The sequence below is a fragment of the Macaca nemestrina genome, chromosome 4 (assembly GCF_043159975.1).
Source record: "Macaca nemestrina isolate mMacNem1 chromosome 4, mMacNem.hap1, whole genome shotgun sequence".
Taxonomy (NCBI): Eukaryota; Metazoa; Chordata; class Mammalia; order Primates; family Cercopithecidae; genus Macaca; species Macaca nemestrina.
The window spans coordinates 120930829-120957015 of NC_092128.1; the positions used below are offsets into that span (position 1 = coordinate 120930829).

General features: G+C 45.8%; 1 protein-coding gene across 4 annotated transcripts in view; it reads right to left on the bottom strand.

The window, feature by feature from the left end:
- The window catches only part of LOC105492377 (dopa decarboxylase), a 106291-nt gene extending 80593 nt beyond the window's left edge, over positions 1-25698 (bottom strand). Inside the window, exons 1-2 of one of the 4 annotated variants that reach the window (XM_011759432.2) lie at positions 25561-25698; positions 3420-3648 (exon numbers count right to left, since the gene is read on the bottom strand). In XM_011759432.2, the coding sequence (XP_011757734.1) occupies positions 3420-3620 (201 nt within the window). In that variant the 5' untranslated portion in view covers positions 3621-3648; positions 25561-25698. Of the gene's footprint in view, positions 1-3419; positions 3649-18896; positions 18986-20619; positions 20719-25560 lie in introns of those variants that run through there. The other 3 variants (XM_071095190.1, XM_011759433.2, XM_011759434.3) reach the window with 3 other exon arrangements.
- Between the last annotated feature and the right edge of the window lie 489 nt (positions 25699-26187).

Here is a 26187-nt window from a genome sequence, read left to right on the forward strand (position 1 = left end):
AAAAACCAGAAACAAAAACCAAGAGCCTGATTTTCAAGGTTTCTTCAGTCAAGCCACAAACATGCATCTGGTCTTCCAGCTGCCCCGGCTCTTCTAGAGGAGCCGAGGCCTTCCCTCCAGCCAAGCGACTGATCATCCCGCAGATGTCTCGCCTCTGCTGTCCCTCAGCCTGGCCACTGTCCCTTGCCATTTGCCCTGGCTAGGGGCATCCCACAGTTCTCCAGCCCATAAGGTGAACATCTGCCACACCCTGGGTGAGGCACAGAGGAAAAGCTCATGTGGGCCTGGGAGGAGATCCATAAGAGGCAGCGACAGCTCCATGTGGTATGCTTGGGGACGGGGGTTCTGGGATCCAGGAGGCAAGGGTTGTGGTGGACACCCAGGCAGGGAGCCTCTCTGGGCTGGGAAGGTCTGGCAATGGTAACAAGGCGCGAGCCTCAAACATCGCAGAGTCTGGGAGGACGATCAGGGGAGGACAGAGAAGGAGCAGGTGTAGCCTAGTCTTTGCGTCTTTAATTTGTTCCTACCAAGGCGGTACCTGCCCTGAAGGAACAGAATAGAGTCCTAAAGCCCTCAGGACAACCCTCAGCCCCTGTGCAGGGAGAAGGTACAGAGACTGCCATTCAGACCCCTCTTAGGCTGTGACCACGAACTGGTGTCTGAGAGATGTTGCCCTGTTCCCCGTTGTCCCCTGCTAGTGCTCCACGTCCATCCTACCTGCGGGAACAGCATGGTGTTGGGAGCACCCCTGGACTGCAAGTCCAGCAGGAACCCTGATTTGCTGGGTTACTCCAGACAACTAACTGCACCTGTTTGGGCCCTGTCATCCCCTCAGATAAAATGAAAGCACGTGCTCTGGTGCTTCCTCGAGGCCTGGCTCAGAATCCCAGCTGCTGAAAATATGCTCTATCGGGCTTGGCTGCTCTGCTCTGATTGTGAGTATCTGCATACCATTCGTGTCAAAATCCTAACCCCCAAAGTGACGGCATTAAGAGACGGCATCTTTGGGAGGTGATTAGGGCATGAGGGTGGGGTCCCCTTAATAAGATTAGTGCCCCCCCGCAATGGGATTACTGCCCTCATAAGAAAAGGCAGAGAGCTGGCTACCCTTTGGTTATGTGAGTACACACTGGGAAGACGGCTGTCTGTAAACCAGGAAGAGAGCCCTCACCTGAACCTAATATCTTGATCTCAGACTTCCTGTCTCTAGAACTGTGAGAAATCAATGTTATTTAAGCCTCCCAGTCTACGTCCTTTGTTATAGCAGTCCAAGCTAAGATATCTGTAAGATATCTCTTACAATCTGGGAAGAGATGCAAACATTTCTTTCTCAATAGCACTCATCGTTAAATATATGTTGTCTAAGATGTAGCATGAGCGACCCCCTGATTGTGAAGGCAGCCAACTAAGAGAGCTCACCAAGAACTAGGAGTGTTCAGCAAGGTTTATTTAACAACCACGGCCACCCCAGGTCTGCCAGGGCTTGGGGAGTGATGGAGAGAGGGAGCTAGCACAGTCTAGGCTTGGGGCCTCAGGAGCGGGAGGTTGGTGATGAGGCTGAGAGGCTGAAAGGAGCTGCACAGGTTGTGATGCCTTCAGCACAGCAGATCCAGGCCTACAACACTGTTAGGGGCTGAAAAAAATGCTTAAATTTCTTCTATAATCAGGAGGAAAAAAAAAGTGAACTTTCAGGTTAAAGAAAAAAATCTATGTTAATATATTCATCTTTATGCCAATGCATTTGTAAAGCATAATTTTCCATATTTCTAGGGAGGAAGGAGCTGACAAAGACAAAGCGCCCAGGGCCCAGGAGAGTAAGAGCAGTCCTTTGCCCGACTCACCCCTCAGCACCTGGAGGGCCCATGTGCCTTTGTCTCTCTCGCCTCCCTGTGGCCCCTGGGCTGGAAAAGGACAGAAGCGATTCTTGATTAGGGACAGATGTGTGCCCTTTTGCTTCACTGTCAGCTGATATTCACAGCAACTTTTGAGATGGCTGGGCCTGCACTTGCCCTGCTCACGGCCCAAGAGCTCACCTGATTTCCTGCGATCACACAGCCAGCAGCTGGTGGGCTGAAGCTTCCACCCAGGGGCCCTGCCCAACGCCTATGCATTTCCCAACTCAGCTCTGCACAGTGAATACCCCCATAGAAGGAAGCAGAAAGACTTCAAATCCTCCCCCAGTCTCCTGTACTCCCCACTGCCTGACATTTAGCCACACCTCTCCCGAAGGGTTTTATGCTGAACAGCTTAGTGTATTTGCACAATTTCTAGCAAGAACCTGAATCCTGTTCTTTGCTCAAAGCATAAATGCCAAGTGAGAATCCCCTGGAAGAAGAAATGTGAGCAGTGGGGTGAGAATGGCGCTTAGCTACTGAGAAACTGGTCCATGAGGTCCAGGGCCTGAGGCCTAGCCTCGTCCCATGATCAGTGTCCTATAACCTTGGCTGACCTTATACCTTCCCAGGGCCTTGGCATTCTGTCTGAATTGAGGGAGTGGGTCTTGATGGGCCCAGACCCCTCTTCCATGAAAATTACATGTCGTTGCTCATGGGCTTTATAACCACAGACATGCTGGATGGTGGCAGCGATCAGCCAGTGGAGCCCATGGAGATTTTCCCCGCCTGGACTCTGCACATTGTTGCATGGAAGGGCAGGTCTGGCCACCCTCATAAACATTCCTGATCTAGAAACTGGCCAGGCTGCAACTCCCACCCAGACCCTGACTAGGCCAGAGCCACTTTAACCAATAGGCTTTTAGGTGAACTCGTTGGCAGAGAAAATCTACTGTGGAAGCATGAAGCTGAAGGGAAGTTTCTCTGAGCTCCAGCACTGCTGCCCTGTGAATGAGTATCAGAGACAGTGACCAGTCCCGTTGATTTCTGCCCTCTGTGTACTCCAGGCCTACTGGCTTCAGAGAAAGAGGACTGGCTTGGTGGGCAGTACCATGCTGCCCACTCTCAAATAAACTAAATAAAACATTTCTTCCACATATGCTAGTTACCTATTGCTAAACCCAAGGATGATGGAAGTGTGCTTTATTTAGGGCAATTGACTTATCTGAAAACAGCTACCAGGGTGTCACTTCCTAATGTATATGAGGACATGCTCTGTGTACCGGGTGTCTCTGGGCAGGGACTGAGTCTCAGGGAACCTGGGGGAAAGAGCCTCACTGCCCTTGGAAACCGCAGATTTGGGTTGTAATCCTGGCTTCATCATGTACTAGCTGTGTGACCTGAGGTGGACCACCTAACCTCTCTGAGCCTCAGTTTCCTCAGTAGTAAAATAGAAATGACAAAAGTTTCTCTCCAATCTGACTGCCATAGGGATTCCTTGAAACAACGCATGTGAATTGCTCAGAGCCCAGTAGGTGCTGTGTGAGTGCTAGCCCTCCTGTTTTCTGACCCTGGGTACACACTTACCCCTGGCATGATTATCTTCTCAATGTCGTTGATGATGTCCTCAAATGTGTCTGGCTCCTGGGGGGCAGAGTCAGGGATCAGCGGCCGCAGGTACCCAGGCTCCACGTCAGGGTAGACCTGGCGTCCCTCAATGCCTTCCATGTAGTTGGCCACGTAATCCACCATCTCCTTCCCTCTCCTTCGGAATTCACTTGTGTTCATGGTGCCTGGGCTCTGTCAGAGGTGAAAACTGCAGGAAGAAAATGATTCATTGAGCAAACTTTGTAACTTCTGAACTGGAAGGTGGGGATTCCAAGCAAGCCGTGGGCAGGGCCATCTGGGCAGTGACGGCATACCCTGGAGGCCACTTGGATTCCAAGTAAGGAGCGCTTTCCCTCCATGTCTGTACGAGGTAGAAATGGCGCTGGATTTGGGACTGAGGCAAAAGCTGCTTCTCCTCTTCCCCAGCTGTTCAACTGGGAACAACACAATGTCTCTTTATTTCAATAGACTAGAAGCACACATTTATTTTCATGATCGATTCCAACTTTAATGAAAAACACTGGTCCAAATCCTGCCTCTGCCCCTTACCTGCCTTTGAAAGAGACAAGCTTGCCCCTTAGAGCCCCTCTCCTTGTCTGGGAAATGAAAACTGTGATGCTGACCTCTCAGGAGGGCAAGAAGGCACAGTCACACAACGTACACAAGCCTCAGCTCAGAGACTGGGGCAGTATGCCCCCTCAAAGTTAGTCTTCTTCCCTCCTCTTGATTCTGTCACAGATGGAACTGCACCTTTATGCACCATCTGCTTTTCAAAACTAATGCTCTCCTCCCTCCCTTGCATAAGTAACATGCAGGCAATTCTCATTATTGCTGGTAGCTGTATTCTATCTACAACAGTTGCCATGGCTATGCACTCTGAATTAGTGAATACTGAACCATTTCTTCTAGGGGAAATACAGTTTCCTGAAGAGCGATCTCAATATTTTTTTGTCAACAAATCAATACATAAACTTTTTATGTTTTTAAAAGACACTTTATTTAATATATGTTGATTCATTAACACTGGCCTCACAGCCAACAGCACTGTAACTCCTGTCTGGGGAAGCTTCTCTAACACATGTATTTTCTCCATAAGGCACGTCTTGTGCATAGGATGGCTAGACAGCACTTCTGCACCACATTTGGGAGTCATTTTAAACAGCAAAATCACCACCAAGAAGAAAAACATAAAGATGTGAAGGATGTGGCACTAAATAGACGGAGAGAAGGACACATGATTACGTTATGAGAGCTGAAGCAAGAAGGCAGTGCGTCCCCTTGTTGAACCTCAGCTGGGAACATGTGCATCGGACAAGCACATTCTCCACCACGCTACACATATGTACGTCCCTGAATGGTCTCAAAAGCACCATGAGTATTGATATTTATTGAAATTACGGGTTACAAATGAATTTTAGCAAGTAGGAGAATTTGCATATGTGGAATCTGTAAATAAGAATGAATTGTATTTCAAAACCGGACAGTGAACAACACGAAGAAAAAGATAAGCCTAGAATCCCACCACCCAAAATTCTGGCACGTGTCCTTTTAGAATTTTGTTTTTATTTTATTTTGTTCTATTTTATTTTATTTTATTTATTTATTTATTTATTTATTTATTTATTTATTTATTTATTTTGAGATGGAGTTTTGCTCTTGTTGCCCAGGCTGAAGTGCAATGGCGTGGTGATCTTGGCTCACCGCAACTTCCACCTCCTGGGTGTAAGTGATTCTCCTGCCTCAGCCTCCCAAGTAGCTGGGATTATGAGCGCCCACCACCACACCTAGCTGATTTTTGTATTTTTAGTAGAGACGGGGTTTCACCACGTTGGTCTCGAACTCCTGACCTCAGGTGATTTGCCCACCCTCTCAAAGTGCTGGGATTATAGGTATAAGCCACCGCTCCCAGCCTCTAAAATATTTTCTATTTGTGAGAGACAATTGCATGTTAGCCAAGGGATGCATTTTCAAATCTTTTTCATACTCCAAAGTTTTGTAGATGAGGAAATGGAAGCTCAGAGAGGCAATGTGACGTGCCCAAGATCACATCACCAGTAATTGCAGAAATAGGATTCAAATTTACAAGCTGGCTCCAGGACAAATTTAAGACAAATTTTCCCATGGGAGTTAAGTGCTTAGGAATACTCTAAATTCACTGTTATTAGCAAAGGTGATGACTTTAATAACAGCTTCTGAGTACTTCTCTATTTTCCCCATTGTCCATGCTGGGATTTTTGACAATTTTTGTGAGGTTACAGGTGGTAAAGAAAAATTGTTCACCAGTCACTTGTTAAAAGTGACAAGACAGATTTTACTCAACACTACTGCAATAGGGATAGAATATTGCAAAAGGGGAGGGACTGAACTTAATTCCAAAAACAACAGGGCCACATAGGGACTTACAGCCAATGGGCAGGTGAGAGGGTCCACGGGTAGAAAATTACTAAGAGGAACTTGGGTAAGTATCAAGGATGGAGAGGAAAAAGGAACTCTGGATTAGATACCAAAAGTGGAAGCACATGAGTTTGATTGGACATCACGGGTGTGCTCAGCAGGCCAAAGGAAAGACTTGGCTAAGCTCTTCCCTCTTGGGCCAGAGGAGCTTGGCTGAAGTTTGGTCAAGGTCCTTTGACAAAGGTAAACCTGCTTGAATGTGCTTTTCCTTCCATTGACATTCTCTCTCACATTTTTACTTCCATGTTCTCTGTTAAATAAACAATTACAGCAATTTTTATGTTATTTCAAGGCTTATTAGATCCAGCCCCCATATTAAAGCTATTGTTTAAGCATGCATTTCTCAACTAGTGAGTGCTCGAGTGGCAGTGATTGAGACATAAGATTAGGCTCTAAATTATGGCAACAGCGAATGCCGAACTAACAAGCATGAGAAAAACCACAATGACTGTCTGAAGTTCTGTTGCACCTTTGTGCTTCTTAAGCCAATGACAAAGGAGTGTCCTGTTCACCAGCAAAATATCATGGCTGCATGCTAAAGCATCCAGCTTACAATTCCTTGGGGCCTGCAGGCTTTGAAATTAGTTTTTAGTTTGGTGGACTGTTTATTTTAAATTTTGCACATACAGTGAAACTTGGTTTTCACTTCAAGTGGAAGTATTTCAAATTAATATGACTCAAATTTTTAACTCAAATGGTATCACACTGCAGATCTTTTTGCTAGCCTGTTTTTCTTCACTAATTTCTAAGTACATTTCTCATGTTGACAAATACTTTTCTTTTTCTTTTTCTTTTCTTTTTTTTTTTTTTTTTTTGAGATGGAGTCTTGCTGTGTCACCCAGGCTAGAGTGCAGTGGTACAATCTTGGCTTATGGCAACCTCTGCCTCCCAGGTTCAAGTGATTCTCCTGCCTCAGCCTCCTGAGTAGCTGGGACAACAGGGCATGGTGGCGCAAGCCCGGCTAAATTTTTTTGTATTTTTAGTAGAGACAGGGTTTCACCATGTTGGCCAGGCTGGTCTTGAACTCCTGATCTCAAGTGCTCTGCCTGCCTCGGCCTCCCAAAGTGCTGGGATTCCAGGCATGAGCCACCACACCCAGCTGATACTTTTCTATTGTGTGATTTCTCACAAGTATTTCATAATGTGAGTGTGCCATATTCACAACATGTACCTCTATTGTTGAACATTTATATTATTTCCAATTTTCACCCACATAGTTGGAAGCATTGGTGTATCCCAGTGGCCACCACTCCAAGACCGAGAGCCAAAGAAAGGACTGCGAGTCACACCCTGATTCTATGTATTAGCTATCGTTATTGCATGTTTAGCTATTGTAATAGCATGTATTAGCTGTACAACCCAGCGTAAATTGCTGCCATGCTAAACCTCATTTTCTTTAACTGGGAACAAAAATCATGACAATAATAGTATAGGTACACCCCGTTTTATTGCATTTTTTACAAATGGAAGGTTTGTGACGACCCTGAATCCAGCAAGTCTATAGGCACAATGTTTCCAACAGCCTGTGCTCACTCAATGAGTCCGTGTTACATTTCAGAAAATTTTGTAGTATTTCAAACCATTTCATTATTATTAATCTGCTATAGTGATCTATGGTCAGCAATCTTTGATGTTACTATTGTAATCGTTTTGGGACAGCATGGACGACACCCACATGATGGTCAACTTAATAAATTTGTGTCTGACTGAACCACTGACCCATTATTCGCCTGTCTTTCTTCCTTTTATTGGGCCTCCCTGTTCTCTGAGATGTGACAATATTGAAATTAGATCAATTAATAACCCTGCAATGGCCTCTAAGTGTTCAAGTGACAGGAAGAGTAGGTAGTATGTCTGTCACTTTAAATCAAAAGCTAGAAATGATTCAGCTGAGTGAGGAAGGCACGTCAAAAGTTGAGTGAGGTCAAAAGTGAAGCCAAACAGTTATCCAGGCTATTAAAGCAAAGGAAAAGTTATTGAAGGAAATTAGAAGTACAACTCCAGTGAGCACACAAACGCTTAGAAAAATAGCCTTATTTCTGGTGTGGAGAATGTTTTAGTGGTCTGAATTGAAGATCAAACCAGCCACAACACTTTCTTAAGCCAGAGCCCATTCCAGAGTAAGGTCTTAACTGTCTTCAATTCTATGAAGACTGAGAGAGGTAAAAAAAAAAAAAGTTGCAGACAAAATGCCTGAAGTTAGCAGAGTTTGGTTCATGAGGTTTACGGAAAGAAGCTGTCTCTATTACTTCTGTGCAAGGTAAAACAGCAAGAGTCAGTGGAGAAGCTGCAGCAAGTTATCCAGAAGATCCAGCAAAGATAATCCATGAAGGTAGCTACAGTAAACCATAGGTTTTCAATGTGTACAACATAGGCCGGGCACGGTGGCTCATACCTGTAATCCCAGAACTTTGGGAGGCCAAGGCAGGCAGATCACCAGGTCAGGAGATCGAGACCATCCTGGCTAACACGGTGAAACCCAGTCTCCACTAAAAATACAAAAAATTAGCCAGGCATGGTGGCAGGCACCTGTAGTTCCAGCTACTCAGGAGGCTGAGGCAGGAGAATGTTGTGAACTCGGGAGGCGGAGCTTGCAGTAAGCAGAGATCACGCCACTGCACTCCAGCCCGGGTGACAGAGTGAGACTCCATCTCAAAAAAAAAAAAAAAAAACAATGTAGACAACATAGACGTACATAGACTTCTATCAGAAGAAGACGCCCTCTAGGGCTTTCATAGCCAGAGAGGAGAGTCAATGCCTGGCTTCAAAGCTTCAAAGCACAGGCTGACTTTCAAAGGGGGTAATACAGCTGGTGACTTTAAGTTGCAGCCAATGATTATTTACCATTCTGAAAATCCTAGGGCCCTTAAAAATTATGCCATATCTACTCTTCCTGTGCTTTATAAATGGAACAACAAAGCCTGGATGACAGCACATCTGTTTGCAGTATGGTTTACTGAATATTTGAAGACCATTGTTGAGACCTACTTCTCAGAAGGAAAGATTCCTTTCAAAAATATTACTGCTCATTGACAATGCACCTGGTCACTCAAGAGTGAGATGTACAAGGAGATTAATGTTTTCATTCCTGCTAACACAACATCCATTCTACAGTCCATTGATCAAAGAGTAATTTTGACTTTCAAGTCTTATTAAGAAATGCGTTTCATAAGGCTACATCTGCCATAGATAGTGATTCCTCTGATGAACTTCAGCAAAATAAATTGAAAACCTTTTGGAAAGAATTTACTATTCTAGATGCCATTAAGAACATCTGTGATTCATAGAAAGAGGTCACAATACCAACATTAACAGGAGTTTGGAAGAAGTTGATTCCAATCCTCACAGATGACTTCAAGGTTCAAAATTTCAGTGGAAGAAGTCACTGAAGATATGGTGGAAATAGAAAGAGAACTAGAATTTTAAGTGGAGCCTGAAGATGTGACTGAATTGCTGCAATCTCATGATAAAATTGGACAGATTAGTTGCTTCTTATGGATGAGCAAAGACAGTAGTTTCTTGAGATAGAATCTCTTCTTGTTGAAGAGGCTATGAGTATTGTTGAAACAACAGCAAAGGATTTAGAATATTACATAATCTGAGTTGCTAAAGCAGCAGCAAGATTTAAGAGAACTGACTCCAATTTTGAAAGAAGTTCTACTGGGGGTAAAATGCTATCAAACAGCATCACATGCTACAGAGGCATCCTTCGTGAAAGGAAGAGTTGATCGATGCAGGAAACTTCATTGGTGCTTTGTTTTAAGGAATTGCCACAGCTACCATAACTTTCAGGTACCACCACCCTGACCAGTCAGCAGCCATCAACACGGTGCCAAGACCCTCCACTAGCAAAAAGATTACGTTTGCTGAAGGATCAGATGATCATTAGCATTTTTAGCAATAAATTATTTTTAAATTAAGGTATAGACTTTTAACATATTATGTTATTGCACACTTAATAGACTACAGTATAGTGTAAACAGAACTTTTATATGTACTGGAGAGTCAAAAAATTCATGCGAGTCACTTTATGGTGGTCACCTGGAACTGAATTTGCAATATTTCTGAGGTGTGAACACCAAAAACTGGAGACAGGTCTCAGTTAATTTTATTTTGCCAAGGTTGAGGACACACCCCTGACACAACCTCAGGAAGTCCTGACGACATGTGCCCGATGTGGTCAGGACACAGCTTGGTTTTACACATTTTAGGGAGACATGAGACATCAATCAGTTTGTAAGAAATACATTAGTTCCGTCCAGAAAGGCGGAGACAGCGCAAAGCAAGGCCCTCCCGCTGAGGGCTTCCAGGTCACAGATAGCTGAGAGGCAGACGGTTGCATTCTTTTGAGTTTCTGATAAGTCTTTCCAAAGAAGGCAATCAGAATATGCATCTATCTCTGAAAGAAAAGGGATGACTTGAACAGAATGGGAGACAGATTTTCCCTGAGTAGTTCCCAGCCTCAAAGGGCCTAAGATATTTTCCTTTCACAGAGGTATGCCTGTAATACCTCGAAGAATTTTTTTGTAACAACCAAATAAATAAATGATAACAAATTAGCACTCAATAAATTTCAGCTATTAGCTTTTCTAAATAATCCTAAAAAGTGCAACCTCTTGTTTACATTACTGCACACTTTCTTTTGCATTAAAAATTTATAAAAAGGAGAACACTTATTTTATAATTTATTTAGAACAAATTCTTCTAGAGATAAATATTTTTAGTGTCTTGAAAATATATTGCCAAATTTTCCCCTAAAACATTTTTTTTAACCAAATACTCTCCCGGTAGGGAGTGTATAAGAATGCTCATTTTACCATACAATCACTGGGCTTGAATATTCATTTTAAGTTTAACCAGCCTTGTAAGCATTTAATGATTCTGTTGTACCTTTTTTTTTTTTTTTTTTTTTTTTTTTTTTTTTTTTTTGAGACAGGGTTTCGCTCTATCGCCTAGGCTGGAGTGCAGTGGCATGATCTGGGCTCACTGCAACCTCTGCCTCCCAGGTTCAAGCAATTCTCCTGCCTTGAACTCCTGAGTAGCTGGGATTACAGGCACATGTCACCATGCCCAGCTAGTTTTTATACTTTTAGTAGAGACAGGGTTTCACCATGTTAGCCAGGCTGGTCTCTACCTCCTGACCTCAAGTGATCCACCCGCCTCAGCCTCCCAAAATGCTAGGATTACAGGCATGAGTCACCGCACCCGGCCCCATTGTACTTTGATTAATGAAACTGCGTATTTTTTGTGTGTATGTTTCTTTGCCATTTGGATTTCTTTTTTAATGAATTTCTTGATCACTGCATTCTTTTCCACTAGGGTGTTTGATATTTCTTATTTAATTGTGAGAGTTCTAATATACTAATACATTCTACTCTTACGTCTTGAAATGTTTTGCAGGCATTTTCCTCATTTTTGTTGGACACAATTTGCTTACAATTCTATTCTGACCTATGAGAATTTTAATTTTTATGTAGTGAAATCTCATAATCTTTTCTTCAGGACTTGTACCTGGTGTGTGATTATTAGCAATGCCTTTTGAAGCAAATATTCTAGCTATATCTATTTGCCCTCCTGGGGGGCCGGACATGTGAGGCAACAAGCTGAAGACTCAGAAGGGGTAGCTGAGCAAGGTTCAGAAAGACGCTCACTTTCTGAGGGTATCAGCTTTAAGTCACAGCACCAGGCCAAAGCATGTGGCTCTGGAATAAACGACACAAAAAGCAGACACACACCACATACACCAAAAGAAATATTCCTAGTCAAAGTGTAAAATAAGACCTGGTTCTTATATTTTAAATTATTCTCTGTTATTTATTCACAGATTATTTCCCACAAAGACCTTTTTAGAAGGCTCTTAGCACGAAGCCACAGAGAATCTTGTGCTCATTTGTAGCTGTTTGATATTTTATGCCCCCAAGCTGTGTAAATATTAGCTGGAAGACTTAGCCTATGATAAAGGCTGTGGCTTATGCCTCTCCAGGTCCTTGAAATAGCTTCTGTTGACATAATCTGCCCAGTGTTCCAGCAGCTGCACATGACACTATTCTCCACACTCTTCTCTACCCCACACTATTTTCCATGCTGTGCTATTCTCCATGCAGCCCCTGCGGTGCATTGCCTGTGCACGGTGAGCCGGCTGCCTCCCTGGACTTCTGGCTCAATGTCTTTTTGCATCAGCAACAGTCAGAGCTCATCTCCAGCTCCACATGCTTCAAGAAGAGATGGACTCCCCTGAACGCCCTCAGACCTCCTGATTGACCTGTGGGGTTATTTTGTTGTAATACATCATTTCAGTGATACCCTTTGCAAATGGTGGGCTTCTCCAAGCAGGGTCCTCAACTTATTTATTTTTGCCTTCTTGGGACCAGTCACAGGCCCTGGACAACAGAGAGCTCTGTAGGTATTTGCTGAATCATGAATGAATGAATGATCTTTGGTCCTCTAGACATTTTATTTCTCTAATATACCCTATTGGACTCTACTCTCTACCTTTGAGACAATTCAAGTCACCAGCCCCTCACATATCTGCCACAAGGAAGAGTCACAGCAGACACTAATGGCTCAGGAGCTATAGCCCCTCCCACCATTGAGTCCTGACCACTTCCACCTGTGCCATCTCCTGTCTCAGTCCCTGCCCAGCGTCTAGCTCTCCATGCTCAGCACTTGACTAAGTGTCCTGCAGTCTGAGCACTGCGATTTCCCTCCTAGGACTTATCTGCCACAGCCAGATAAGAGAGAGATCCTAGCCCAGATCCCTAGCATCACGGGCAAGCCCAGCCACACCACTGTGCATGTAAGGTAGTGGATTCCTCACAAGCCCGGAGTGGGGATGGCAACCATGAACTGTGGATCTGTCCATGGTCCTGTCTGTTCATGCACACAAGACACGATTTTGCTGCAAACACCAGGACACTGGAGACTTTGTTCAGCCTCTCTTGACTTTCCTTTTCCATCCTGATGAAAATAATAGGGTTGACATTTTTTACACTATTCCAGAAAAAAGGGCCATAGTATATGTCTCAGAAAACACGTATGCTTTTGGGACTGAGGCCCTGGCTCACTATCCCCCTCAAGCATATACTTACAAATCCAGGCACAAAACTAATTTGGCTGATTTCCCTCTGGATTGACTGCTTTCTTTTTTTCTTTTCCTTTCCTTTCTTTTTTCTTTTTTTTTTTTTTTAGGTGGAGTCTTGCTCTGTCACCTAGGCTGGAGTGCAATGGCTCGATCTTGGCTCACTGCAACCTCCACCTCCCAGGTTCAAGCAATTCTCCTGCCTCAGCCTCCCGAGTAGGTGGGACTACAGGTGCATGCCATGCCACCACACCCAGCTAATTTTTGTATTTTTAGTAGAGATGGGGTTTTACAGTATTGGTCAGGGTGGTCTTGAATTTCTGACCTTGTGATCCACCCACCTCAGCCTCCCAACATGCTGGGATTACAGGCATGAGCCACTGCGCCCGGCCTGACTGTTTTCTTGATGGACATTTTCTCTGTGGGTTCAAAGACCATAAAAATGTCCAGTAGGAGAAATGCTTCCAAGCAAGACCATAAAGAAGTTTCTAGCCATGAGAGCTTTTTTAATAACAGGAAAATGGCTACCTGATAAACTTGCCTCAAAAAAGATCCTCTAAGTTTTTTTTTAACCCTTAAGACTCTGGTTAAACAACAGGCTACTAAGAAGCTTTACATGAGCATTTTTTGTCAGTGGCCAAGAGGCACGTGAATAATCCAAATCTGCTTAGGAGTGGCCTCCTGCTATACCACCAAGTGTCAGGCAGACCCGAGGTCAAGGGCCATCGCTTTCAGTTACTCTGTTACCTTCAACCTCCACCCCTTTCTGGGGCTCCTTCTCAGCCTCTGTGAAAGCAAGAATGTATGGAAATACCTCCCTCCAGTGCTGCTGGGAAGATGAGTGAGATGACCGGGTGATAGCCTGCTGCAGAGTCAGTGCTCAGTAAAACGTTTTCATTAATAATAGGAGAACTGTGGGGAGGGAGAGGGGAAATATGAAGACTCTCTACTTTCTGCCCAACTTTCCTGTACACCTGAAACTGCCCTGAAAGTCTATTAATTTTCTTTAAGTAAAAAAATAAAATTATTAACTGGGCAGAAGTGCCTCATTTTGAGGCTTTTGAGGCCGGCTTCCTCAGCTCCTTCCTTCCTCCCCCTCTAGGACACATTATCTTCACCTGTATTTCTCTTCCATGGCTCTCAAACTCATCTGTTTACAAACTGGAAATCCACTGTTTTGCAACTGCTGGTTCTTTTCAGCTTATGAGACTTAGGTAGTGCTGACAGATTTGTCAGATTCTTTGATGAGATAATAGTCAGGGACTAGAGCCAGAGTTAGCGATCAGTCCTACTTTCCATACAACTGCTCTTCTCAGAGACTGTGGTCCTCAAAGCCAATTATTCTACATGCTTGACCTCAGGTTCCTGCAGCATTCTTCAGAAAGTCATGAAGATTCTGTGTCACCAAGGCCCTTAACACATAAGCTTTATAAGCTACAGAGAGAGAAACATCACAGACTCCCTCACATGGGTAAAAAGCAACATAAACAGAAAGTATTCTGGGAGGCAGCATGGCGCTGCCGGAGAGAGGGGTGGACTCTGGATCCAGATACCTCGGCTTGTGTCTTATCTCCAAGGCTTATTAGCTGGGTGACCTTAGGTAACTGAGGAAGCTCAGCTAACCTCTCTGGCCACCATGATGCACTCCCATCTCTCCATCAGAGAGATGGGAGAGACTGTGCTCCTGGAACCAGGATCCAGGCCATCCGTGCAAAGCTGCTACCGGGTCAGGCTTACTGGGAGAGCAGGCATGGAGGAGGAGGCTGAGCCAGCATCACGGGGATGGTAGTACCTCTGCCTTCCAGCCTCCCACTAAGCCTCCCACTGGCAGAATCCTACCATAATCCAGGTGTCCTGGGTTCCTGAGAAGCATGGTCTGTGTGATTTGGAGTCAGTAGAGGAGACAAGAGATCGTTGGAAAAGAGCCCCAGGATAGGCTGACATCTTAGCTCCTTTAATGCTTTATTGGTGAGAGCTATTACCATGCTCATTTCACAAGGCAGGGACCTGGGACCCAGGGAAGGGATGGGCTGTCTCAGGTGTGAAGCTGGTTGCAGCAAAACAAAGGCAGAACCCCTGTTTCCTTCATCCTATAGGCCAAAGTGTCCCTACTTACAATTGACACAATTAAGCTAGGGCACCACACACACACACATACGCACACACCCTTGCCACTGTCTTACACTGGTGCCACTACTTTTATGTAAATCTGGGTGTTCTTATTTAAATAAGTACTCTCTCATTGGTCTAAAAAATAGTTAACATTGATATGAACTTACATGCACCAAGAACTACATTAAGTTATTTGCCTGGTTGTCATTTTTAATCTTTATAAAAACCTTGTCAGTAATACTATTATTCCCTTTAACAGATGAGAAGACTGAGGCACAGAGAGGCTGCACAACTGAACTAAGACTCCACACCTGCTGTAGTCAGATCAGCCACAGTTGAACTCGGGCAGTCTGGCTCCTGAAGGCACCCAAGAGAATGTCCTGGACTCAAACACAGGTACAGAGCATCCCTAACAGCTGCAGCCAGATGCGTATCAGTTGATGAAAAGAGCATGGCTTAAGTAACTTCAGGATTAGAAACGTGTAAAACCAGTTTCTCCCAGGGCTGCAAGGAATGATTTCCCGAAGGCCCACTGAGGACCATAGGGGCACCGCAGCTTCCACGGTGCCTTGGTTGCTTATAGATCATGTTCATTACAAACGGTAACCAGAAAGAGAAAGGGCTTGGGCAGCTCTCGGCTGGAGGTGAGACGGTGGCCAAGACCCCGTCTTAGTCCGTTTGGGCTGCTATAAAAAGTACTATAGAGTGGGCAGCTTATAAACAACAGACAATGATTTCTTAGAGTTCTGAGGCTGGAAGTCCAAGATTAAGGCCCTGGCAGATTTGGTATCTGGTGAGGCTTGTTTCTCATAAACACAGCCTTCTCTCTATGTCCTCACATGGTGGAAGGGGTGATGGGTTTCTCTAGGGTCTCTTTTGTAAGGGTACTCATTCCATTCATGAGGGCACTGACTTCATGACCTAATCACCTCTCAAAGTTCCCATTGCCTAATACATTGCAGGTGAGGATTTCAACATAGGAATGTTGGGAGAAACACACATGTCCACTCCATTGCAGCTCCACTTGCAATCTGTACCATGGCCATCATCCTAGGCACCACACAGAACCGTGAAGAGAGTACAAGATAATTACAAGATAGATGCTCAAAGCATAGCATTTCACTCTCCACGCCTGTGCAAATTCAGGAGGAATCAAATCCATCATCTCAAGGGAGTGTCTGTCCAGAGAGGAACTCCTGTAAGGGACTTTGCACTGGGTTCTAAGTCCTACTCCGCCCAGCTGCCTCCTTGGCCAGCTTGGTCTGCGTTGGAAAATGGCCCTGCCACAATCAAGCAGAGCTATGCTTTCAGCACTACAATTCCACAGGACAGTCTTCCTCCTCCTCCTCCTCCTCCTCCTCCTCCTCCTCCTCCTCCTCCTCCTCCTCATGGAGAGTAGAAAGAATAGTGGGTTTGCATTCAGAGAGAACAGCTTGAGTCCATAGCTCTGCCGCAAGAGGCATGCAGCTGCTGGCTGACGTTTTGGCCTCTCTGAGTCTGTTTCTTCACATGTAAAATGGAGCTGCAAGCTCATGCAGGCAGAGAGCACTTTGGACTGTAAACCTGTGTCTAGCAATTATTATTACTGATGCTACAGAAGACAGGCAGAAGCCTCTTCTCCTGAGGTAGCATAAGAGAAAAGGGAGAAAATTTCTACAACAAAGATCAAAATTCAAGGGAAAGCCTTGCTGCTCTGCTGACATGAAGGAGGAAGGAGCTTTGTGCAGCTGTTTCTTATTCATTCCCTGTTTAATAAACAAAGCTCTGTCAAAGTAGATTCTTGGCCAACAATGACCCATGGAAAGGAACCATAGAGAAGTTTGTCTTGGTTTTCAGTTTTCCTCCCATGGAAAGATACTACTTCCACTCATATCTCTGTAACCATGCTGTGACCTAAGTTAACGCTGGCTGGAAACATTCATAACTTGAGCAATCTCAAAAGACGAAAAAGAATGTGAAGGACATTACACTGATTGATATCATTCCATTTTAGTCCTGACTGTAGACAATTCAAATCGTTGCAGTGAGGATGTGTGTATGACTGGGGATCCTTTTTTCACTTGACATTTTTCCTGTATGCCTAATTACAATATGCAGAATTTCCTTAACATAACACTCCTGTTTGCTCTTATTAAGGGCTGCTGAGTGGGAATTTCACCGTGTTCCTATGACACCGTCCATTCCCACTTTGCCTGTCAGCTGTTCGCTCTTATGGGCAGCACCGTCATGAGTAGATGACACTCCACCGTCACCATACAGGTCGCACCCATTAGGTCTGTCTCTCAAAGACATTAATTCCCCAGTAGAATTGACACATGTGAGTTGTACAGTTCTTTTTGCATGTTGTCAACTTCTTTTTGAAAAACTGGAATGATACGGAAATGTCACCCACCATCAGGCATCGAGCGTACACGCTCCATCTCTGCAAGCTTTTCTCCTTCATTCGCATTTTAACTTTAAACCTTAAAACATTCACATTTTATTATTTTCATTCATGGTTGCTAATTTTAAAAGTTTATATGCTAACTGCTAGGTAATTTTAACTTCTCCTTTGTTTTCATTTTATTGAAGAGTTATGTCAGAAGAAACTTTAGAAATCACCCCCCCTTACAAATTTTTTCCCTTATTTTTTTCTCAATTCTTTCCCCCTTTCTCTTGCAGTCACATTACTAGTTCACAAGAGATCATAACCATTTGCCTTTGCTATTGGCTTGAGACAGTTCAAATTATGTTCTAGCTGGTTGCTTCTTTTCACCATAGTCATAATATCCAGTGCCCATGACATGTCCTGGTTTACCGTCTATTACAAACACAGGACACCTGCACTGTGAATCTATTTAGTATGCTTTGGCACACTCTTTGGGGAGTCCTTATGAGCCAGTTTGGCGGTAAATATTGACTTCTAGATTCACACTGAATGCTTCCCTATTCCTCATATTGAACAGTTGCCGTCCTGGGGCCTGGTGTTGCTAAGAAGCCTGCACTTGAGGTGCCCCCCACCAAGAAAAAATCCTGAGAATCTGTTGAACCTTGGTTGCCACATCCTATTGTCCAAGAAACCAAACAAATCAGCAGTGCTCAAGCTCCTGATAAGCTCATGGTATACATCATCTCACTAAACACGCTCACAACCCTGCCAGGCCAGTAGTTATTGCTGTTTAACTTGACCACAGCCACACAGCCAGTAAGTGCAGGAGTGGGTGCCAGTGTTCTGAAGTCAGCATTTTCCTAACGCACCTTTGCCCTGGAATCCACTTACACCTGCGCTGTCAGCTGCCCGTGTCCTCACCACGGCCAGAGATGAGACCACAGGACTCTAAACAGGGCTCCCACTGGGATAGGGAAGGTGGTGTCTGCAACCGAGAGTGTGGTCCAGGGCTCCTGCCTGGTTCACTGCACCTGGGAGAACAGGGGGATGTGGCTTTGGGTGGGAGCGTTGAGCACGCAGACACATGTCTGCCTCCACCCACCTGGGCTGGAAACAAGCAGAGGCTCAACAAATTCTGCGGCCCTCCATGCCCCAAGAGAAGTGCCTCCCCCCTACCTCCTCCAAAACAGTAGAAATGCTGAAGAGTTGCCATATACAGGGCAGCAGTATAAGCCCTTTACCTATATTCTCCTAAACTTCACATCAGCTCTGCAAAGTAGCAGTATGATCCCCTCGACAGCAATGTGGAGAGGCTGAGGGAAGCATGCAGCAGGCACGGAGCTCCTCTCAGCCTGCACAGCTCAGAAGTGGCTTCCACACTTGCCTCTGTTCAAACCACAAGACCAGGACCCTCCGCCATCTCTCAGCACAGTGGGATTCTAACCTTTTCTATGAGGTCCTGTGTCCATCGCTGCCGCATATGTCCACGAGGTGCCTCTGGGCTCCCTGAATGTCTTCCTCCAGAAATGCCAACAAGCACCAGACAAACAGAAAACATCAGAACACCTTTTTTTTTTTTTTTTTTTTGGAGACGGAGTCTCGCTCTGTTGCCCAGGCTGCAGTGCAATGGTGTGATCTCAGCTCACTGCAATCTCCACCTCCCGGGTTCCAGCAATTCTCCTGCCTCAGCCCCCTGAGTAACTGGGACTATAGGTGCTCACCACTACGCCTGTCTATTTTTTGTATTTTTGGTAGAGACGGGGTTTCACCATGTTGGCCAGGCTGGTCTTGAACTCCCGACCTCAGGTGATCCACTCACCACAGCCTCCCAAAGTGTTGGGATTACAGGCATAAGCCACTGCGCCCGGCTGCAGAACACTTCTTATAAAATATCCACGTAGTGTGGTTTTCCTAGAGCCGTTCCCTAAACTTGACAGCTGACTCAAGTTGAGTTTCTGAAAGTAAAACCTTCAGAATAATCAATATCTTGAAGAGCAGAAAACAAAGGTAATTAGAACCCCCAGGCTATGTCTTTGAATTTGTGGCAGGGGAGTTAAGGGGGATTTATTTTAATTATTATATTCACACTGGCTGTGTGCAGAGGCCCACCCAGTGTGTGCCCAGAAGACAGGAAGAAAATAAACTGCTGAGAATGGTATGATTTTGTCTCCTTCAGAACCATTCAGACACCCCTGAACTTGCTGTGTGGTCAGCCATCTACGATGCCTGTGTTCTAGTCTGGGGTCACCGCAGGCTGCCAGCCAGGACTCCCGTGCCCCGAGCAAAAGGAGTGTTTGTCTCTGGCACACTTGACAAACCCACAGAGGACCAGCTTTTGTGCAGCGATTGTCACCTCTTGGAGGGGAAACCCTGCTTATCTGAATGAGAAATTTTCGCAAGGAGCCTCTGCCCTTGGAGTCTTCAAGAGAGAAACAAGCTTGTGGGGAGAACCCATGTCACCTGCCTGAATTTCCCTTGGAAACTGAAGAAAACAGGCTATGGAGGGTGCAGCAGACCACGCAGCAGCATCTTCATCGCCCTCACACTTTCCTCCCTTATTCATAATAGGGCTCTCATTTATTGAACACCTATTGTGTGCCCGCCCCTTTATAAAATCAGACCTGGTTTTTACCATGATCTGCTGGGAGGACGCTGTTAATTAGCTGCTCTCCTTCACCTCTGAGGCAGGAAAGGCGGCCGGGGAGGTGTGCACCTGAATGCAAACCCCAGCCTCTGAGGCTGCACAGCCTCCTTCTTTCCCACCCATCGTGTGGTCTCCGTGGTCACTACATGCACGCGAGCCAGTCTGGAAAATAATTTCCAATCAGTTATGTTGCTGTCGTGGCTCTAGGAATGTGGCCTAAAAAGCAATCCAAAGTTTTGGATTATGTGCCTGACCTGTTGCTTGCAGATGGTACAAAAAAGCAAGCCGACCTAGGTTAGTGCCTATTTTCTTGAAAAGTTCCTGTAAACCCTGTGCCACCTGAACACACTGGATGCTCAGCTGTCCCTGTCGGCAGAACCTCCTTTCTCCTGCAGGAGGGGAACTCAGCACAGCTAGAATCAACCGGCAAACCTCCCACCCCAAACCCCAGGGTCACGGCCATCCAGGGAGCTGGACGCGTGAGTCTGGTCCGCGAGCCATGAGGACAAAGAGCGGTACTCACAGGCAGCCCGGAGTGACTTGCTCTCTGTCCTCTCTCTCTCCTCTCCACAGTGACAGTTAAGAGGCACAGAAGATGTGATTGCCATTTATGTAGACACGGTGTCTGCCTCTCTGAAGCCAATCAGAGCTGCCGGCTCTGCATTATTTACTGAGCAGCATCCCTCCACCCTCCCACCACCTCCTGCCCCCACTCTGCCCCCAGGAGGAGAGAGTCATCCTAGCAGGATGGCGAGGAACAGCACGGCCTGCGGGGGCTGGGGAGATGCCAAGGAAAAAATGGGCCCTGGGTTCCCAGGCACTGTGTGGGATGCAGATTTGGGGCCAGTGCTCCTGGGACTCTCCCAACAAGTCTGAGAACCCCCAGGCTCCACTCCAGGGGTGAGGAAGGGATGGCGTGGCATTTGGGGAGTGCTCACTCTGGGCCTGCGTCTTCTGTGAGGGACTATTAGGACCCTGTGATACTTGGGAGGCTCAGGGTCCCAAGCCCACTTCGCCAGATGAGAAAGTGAAGTGAGATGCAGATTAGGTGTTGAGCTGTGTGCATCTCAAACTCCTGTGCTGTTACCCTTAAGCCTATCAGCATTGAAAACATGGTTTGGGCTCCGTCCCATTGGGTAGCAACAGGGAGGATCATCTTCCCCACCCTCACCCCCTCCCCCAACCCCTGCTTGATGGGTGTGATAGAAGGAGCAGGACTCCGTTTCTCCTGAAGGTGCACGCGGAGTCATATGAAGCTAGGAAAGGAGCCTGGGTTTTGCAGAGGAGGAAGAGTGGAGAACAGGGTCCACTCAGATGACGAGCAACCTGCAGGTGCCTCTGCCCTGACCACACACACATGCACACACACCATGCACACTCATGCATGCACACACATACACAAGCACACATGCATGCATGTTTATACACACTATACATGTACAATAGCATATACATACATACATGCATACCACATACACATGCTTGCACACATGCACACACGCACACATATACCTAAGTGCATGCATGCACACACATACACATACCACATCCAGGGCTTGTGGCACAGTCCAGAGCTAGAAATTCCCCAAGCAGAGCCATCTATCCTCTAATTTTAAGCAGCATCTTTTCATGGAAGAAGCTACTCCTGTAGAGCAGAGACCCCACGGAGCTGGGACAGAGGCAGCAGCCTTCAAGGCAGCAGAACATGCTGTGAGTGCAGGGGCTGCAGGGCAGGGAGCCGGCAGGTGGTACAAGTGAGGGGATCCTGGTCTCAGCCTGTATGTAAGCAGCTCCCTCCAGCAGCCGTGCAGGGACCCACAGGCAGCAGCCACGTGGACAGTGGAGGCAATAAGGAGATTAGGCCCCATCTGCGCAGAGGGCAAGATGGGAGCTGCCCAAGCATCACCATCCAGGGGGAGCCAGAAGCCAGCAGCAGAGTGGCTCATTCCCCCAAACACTGTGAGTTCAGCCATGACCACAGAGGAGAGGCAGGCCCCAGCTATGAGCATTGGAGCTCTGTGGGAGGGGACAGTGTCAAGCGGGACAGCCAGGCACTTCTTGAGCTGAAACTCCTCTGTCCTGAGACCCTCCTTTCTTGCCCGTGGCTATGCACACATGAGGAAGAGCCCTGGGGAGGACTGGCCAGGAGACTGGGGGCTGCAGTGGGTGACTGAGCACAGGGCTCCCGCAGGGCGGGGCTGGGACTGCGCTGCTCCCTGGGTGTGTGCCCTTCACCCTGCACACAGCTTGGGCCACACACCAGGGGGACAAAGGTATGAGGAGGGGGCTGATATTTTATTATCATTTGTGTATAAGTAGTATTTAATCTTTATTTTGTTTTTCTTTGATACACGAGTTATTCAGTAGCTATTCAAAAAATGTCCAGACTGCCGGGCACGGTGGCTCGTGCCTGTAATCCCAGCACTTTGGGAGGCCAAGATGGGTGCACCACCTGAGGTCAGGAGTTCGAGACCACCCTGGTCGACGTGGTGAAACCCCACCTCTACTAAAAATACAAAAATCAGCCAGTTGTAGTGGCAGGCGCTTGTAATCCCAGCTACTCAGGAGGCTGAGGCAGGAGAATTGTTTGAACTTGAGAGGCGTAAGCTACAGTGAGCCGAGATTGTGCCATTGCACTCCAGCCTGGGTGGCAGAGCAAGACTACATCTCAAAAAAAAAAAAAAAAATGTCCAGACATACATAGCAATATTTGCTTATTTTTTAATTGAATTCTAATTTAATTAATTGGATTGAATTGCGGTCAGAGAACATGTTGGTGTGAGAGCAATTCTCTAATAGATGTTGACATTTGCATAATGCCATTTAAGACACTTAAGATAGTGTATTTTCTAACTTTTAGGTATTTGATTCCATATATGTCCAATAAAGCAAGATTATTACTTTTGCTTTTGAAATTTTCTAAATGTTTACTAATGTTTTGTTTGCTAAATCTATCATCCAGTTTACTATAATTGGTAGAGATGGTGGATTTGTTGATTTCTCTCCATAGTTGAACCAAGATTTTCTTTATATATTTAAGGCTCTATGTATCTTTAAAACTGTAATACACTGGGGCCTATTATGGGGAGGGGGGAGAGGGGAGGGATGGCATTGGGAGTTACAACTGATGTAAATGACGAGTTGATGGGTGCTGACGAGTTGATGGGTGCAGCACACCAACATGGCACATGTATACATATGTAACAAACCTGCACGTTGTGCACATGTACCCTAGAACTTAAAGTATAATAAAAAAATAATAATAATAATAATAAAGTCAGACCAGTGTTCCTGGGAAAAAGAAAACCGTAATAGATTCTTGGCAGAGTAAAACTTTCATAATTTTATTTTATTATTATTATTATTTCTTGAGACAGGGTCTCACTCTGTCACCCAGGCTTAAGTGCAATGACTCGATCTCGGCTCACCGCAACCTCCGCCTCCCATGCTCAAGCGATTCTCCTGCCTCAGCCTCCTAAGTAGCTGGGACTACAGGTGCACACCACCACACCTGGCTAGTTTTTATATTTTTAGTGGAGATGAGGTCTCACCATGTTGCCCAGGCTGGTCTCAAACTCCTGAGCACAAGTGATCTACCCACCTTAGCCTCCCCAAATGCTGGCATTACAGGTGTGAGTCACAGCACCCAGCCCTCATTTTATATAATCATTAATTTATTTATCAAGTTGATTACTCAATTGACCTTGCCAAAATGCTGGCAATACAGGTGTGAGTCATAACATCCAGCCCTCATTCTACATAATAATTAATTTATTTATTCAGTTGATTACTCAATTGACCTTGGGTTTTTGTTTTTTTTTGTTTTTTTGAGACGGAATCTCACTCTGTTGCCCAGGCTGGAGTGCAGTGGCATGATCTCAGTTCACTGCAAGCTCCGCCTCCTGGGTTCACGCCATTCTCCTGCCTCAGCCTGAGGAGTAGCTAGGACTGCAGGCGCCCGCCACCACACCTGGCTAACTTTTTTGTATTTATTTTAGTAGAGATGGGGTTTCACCGGGTTAGCCAGGATGGTCTCGATCTCCTGACCTTGTGATCTGCCCGCCTCAGCCTCCCAAAGTGCTGGGAATACAGGCGTGAGCCACCGCGCCCGGCCTCAATTGACCTTGTTAAAATGTGAAAACTTGGTTCTTCTTCCACAGTCGTACCTGCATTCAGTATTCCTGAGCCTCTCCCTTGTCTTGGAGACCAGGGTGGCGTGAAGCTCAGGGGTGGCACTGTAGGCAGATGGCTGTGTCTCTTCAAACTTATTTAGTAATTTTTAAGAGTGTGAAAATTATGATTTAAATGTTAAGCAGCACCAACATGTCCCTGGTTTGAAAAATGTCACGTATCCACTTTGTGAGGACTTCCAGGGTAGAGTTCTATAGGGTCATCTTCATCCTGCACCGCATCCAGATAAGCACAGAGAGCAAGACTGAATGCTGGAGGGACTTACCCCAGCCACGGGAGTGGCACTTGTCACCCTGGACCCACACACTGGATTGCTTGGCTGCCCAAGAGCACCAAGTGCAAACGGGCTACATTCGCATTTTGTCTCTGCCAGCTGCAAGATCTTATGCCATCCTCCTCCCCTCCTCTGGCTGTTTGCTCACTTGTGAAATGGGGATGTGACTGGAGGTGAAGAAGGTGAACCTTCTTCTAGACAGAGCCCAATGCAAACTGACCACTCAGAAGTAACGGTTTTAACTCACGCATGATGGACAGCAACGATTTCCATCGATTAAGCTTTGATTCTTACATACTTCCAACAACAGAGTTAAAACCAGGAGAACTTCGACTCATTGAAGTTGATAACCAAACAATTCTCCCAATAGAAATTCCTATCCGCATATGTTTTCAGATGGGAATTGTACTCAGCATTTTTGGTGGGAAAATGGTGGGAAAGATCTTCTAATTCTCCTCAAATCACCCTGCATAGGTAGACACCAAATTGACCTCTAAGTAGACTACACCATACACCGAAAGGAGAGAGCCCTCACGGAGCCTCGGATGTTATAAAGGTAAGGGCAGAGTTCATGTTTACTAATCACCTCCATAAAATTATGGGATTTAATCCTCACAAGGTCGATACTAAGAAAATCCTCATTTACAGAAGAAACAGAGGCTCGGTGGAATAAAATATCAACACCACCCTTGGCGGTACATGTTAAAAATAGAAACACAGCTGGCCTGCGTTTGCTACTGAGCCACAGTCATGAAATCATTCCCAGTCCCTATTAAACATGTGTCACTGGAGTGACTGTGTGCATGGAGAGCCACCAAGTGCACAGCCCCCACAGAACAAACGCCCCTGCCAGCCTGCAGCAGAAGAGAAAGCACCGCACAAGATCCCTCAAGCGAGTTCACCTTTAAGCAAATGTTCAGTAACGTGGGGCCAGAGAGTCAAGGTACATGTTGCTGTTTTCCCACTACAATCTGAGTAGGTATAAAACCAGGGACTTACACACTGGAAATTCGAATTCCTTACAGGGCTACTGTCCTTGATGGGATTCTCCAACTTTGGGGACTGAAGAGCACGTAGAGAAGCCGCTGAGGCGCTCGGCGCTGAGGCAGTCACTCTTCTGGAAACTCTAAGCCACATGTTTCCCTCTTCTTGTATTTCCAGCCTCATGTTCCAGTTAAACATTAATTCCTGCTGGTGACAAAGGTCAAGGAAATCTTGAGAAATAGCTCTCCTCTGGGAATCCTGAGAGCACATTCTGAAGAGACTGTTTCATTCCAAATCCTGGAAACTTGGATCTTTCTTATGCGATTCTACATACATCCCACCTTTTACTAAGCAACCCTGATTTCAACTTTGGAGCCCAGTAAGTCATCTGATATGTTCCAGCCCTGCACCAGGTGATGCCTGCATTGCACACAGTCTCTTGCCCCTGAAGGCAGCACCAAAGTAAGCCTGCACTTCCCGGTGCGGCACTCAGCAATATGGGTAAGATTTCCAGGTTCAGATATCAGCAGAACCCAGGAACTCACCTTCCTTACCCAAACCCATCAAAATCATAGTTGAGATGCATGAAACAATGCTCTGAGTGGAATTTGGACAAATTTCTAAAAAGGCCCAAAGTCGATA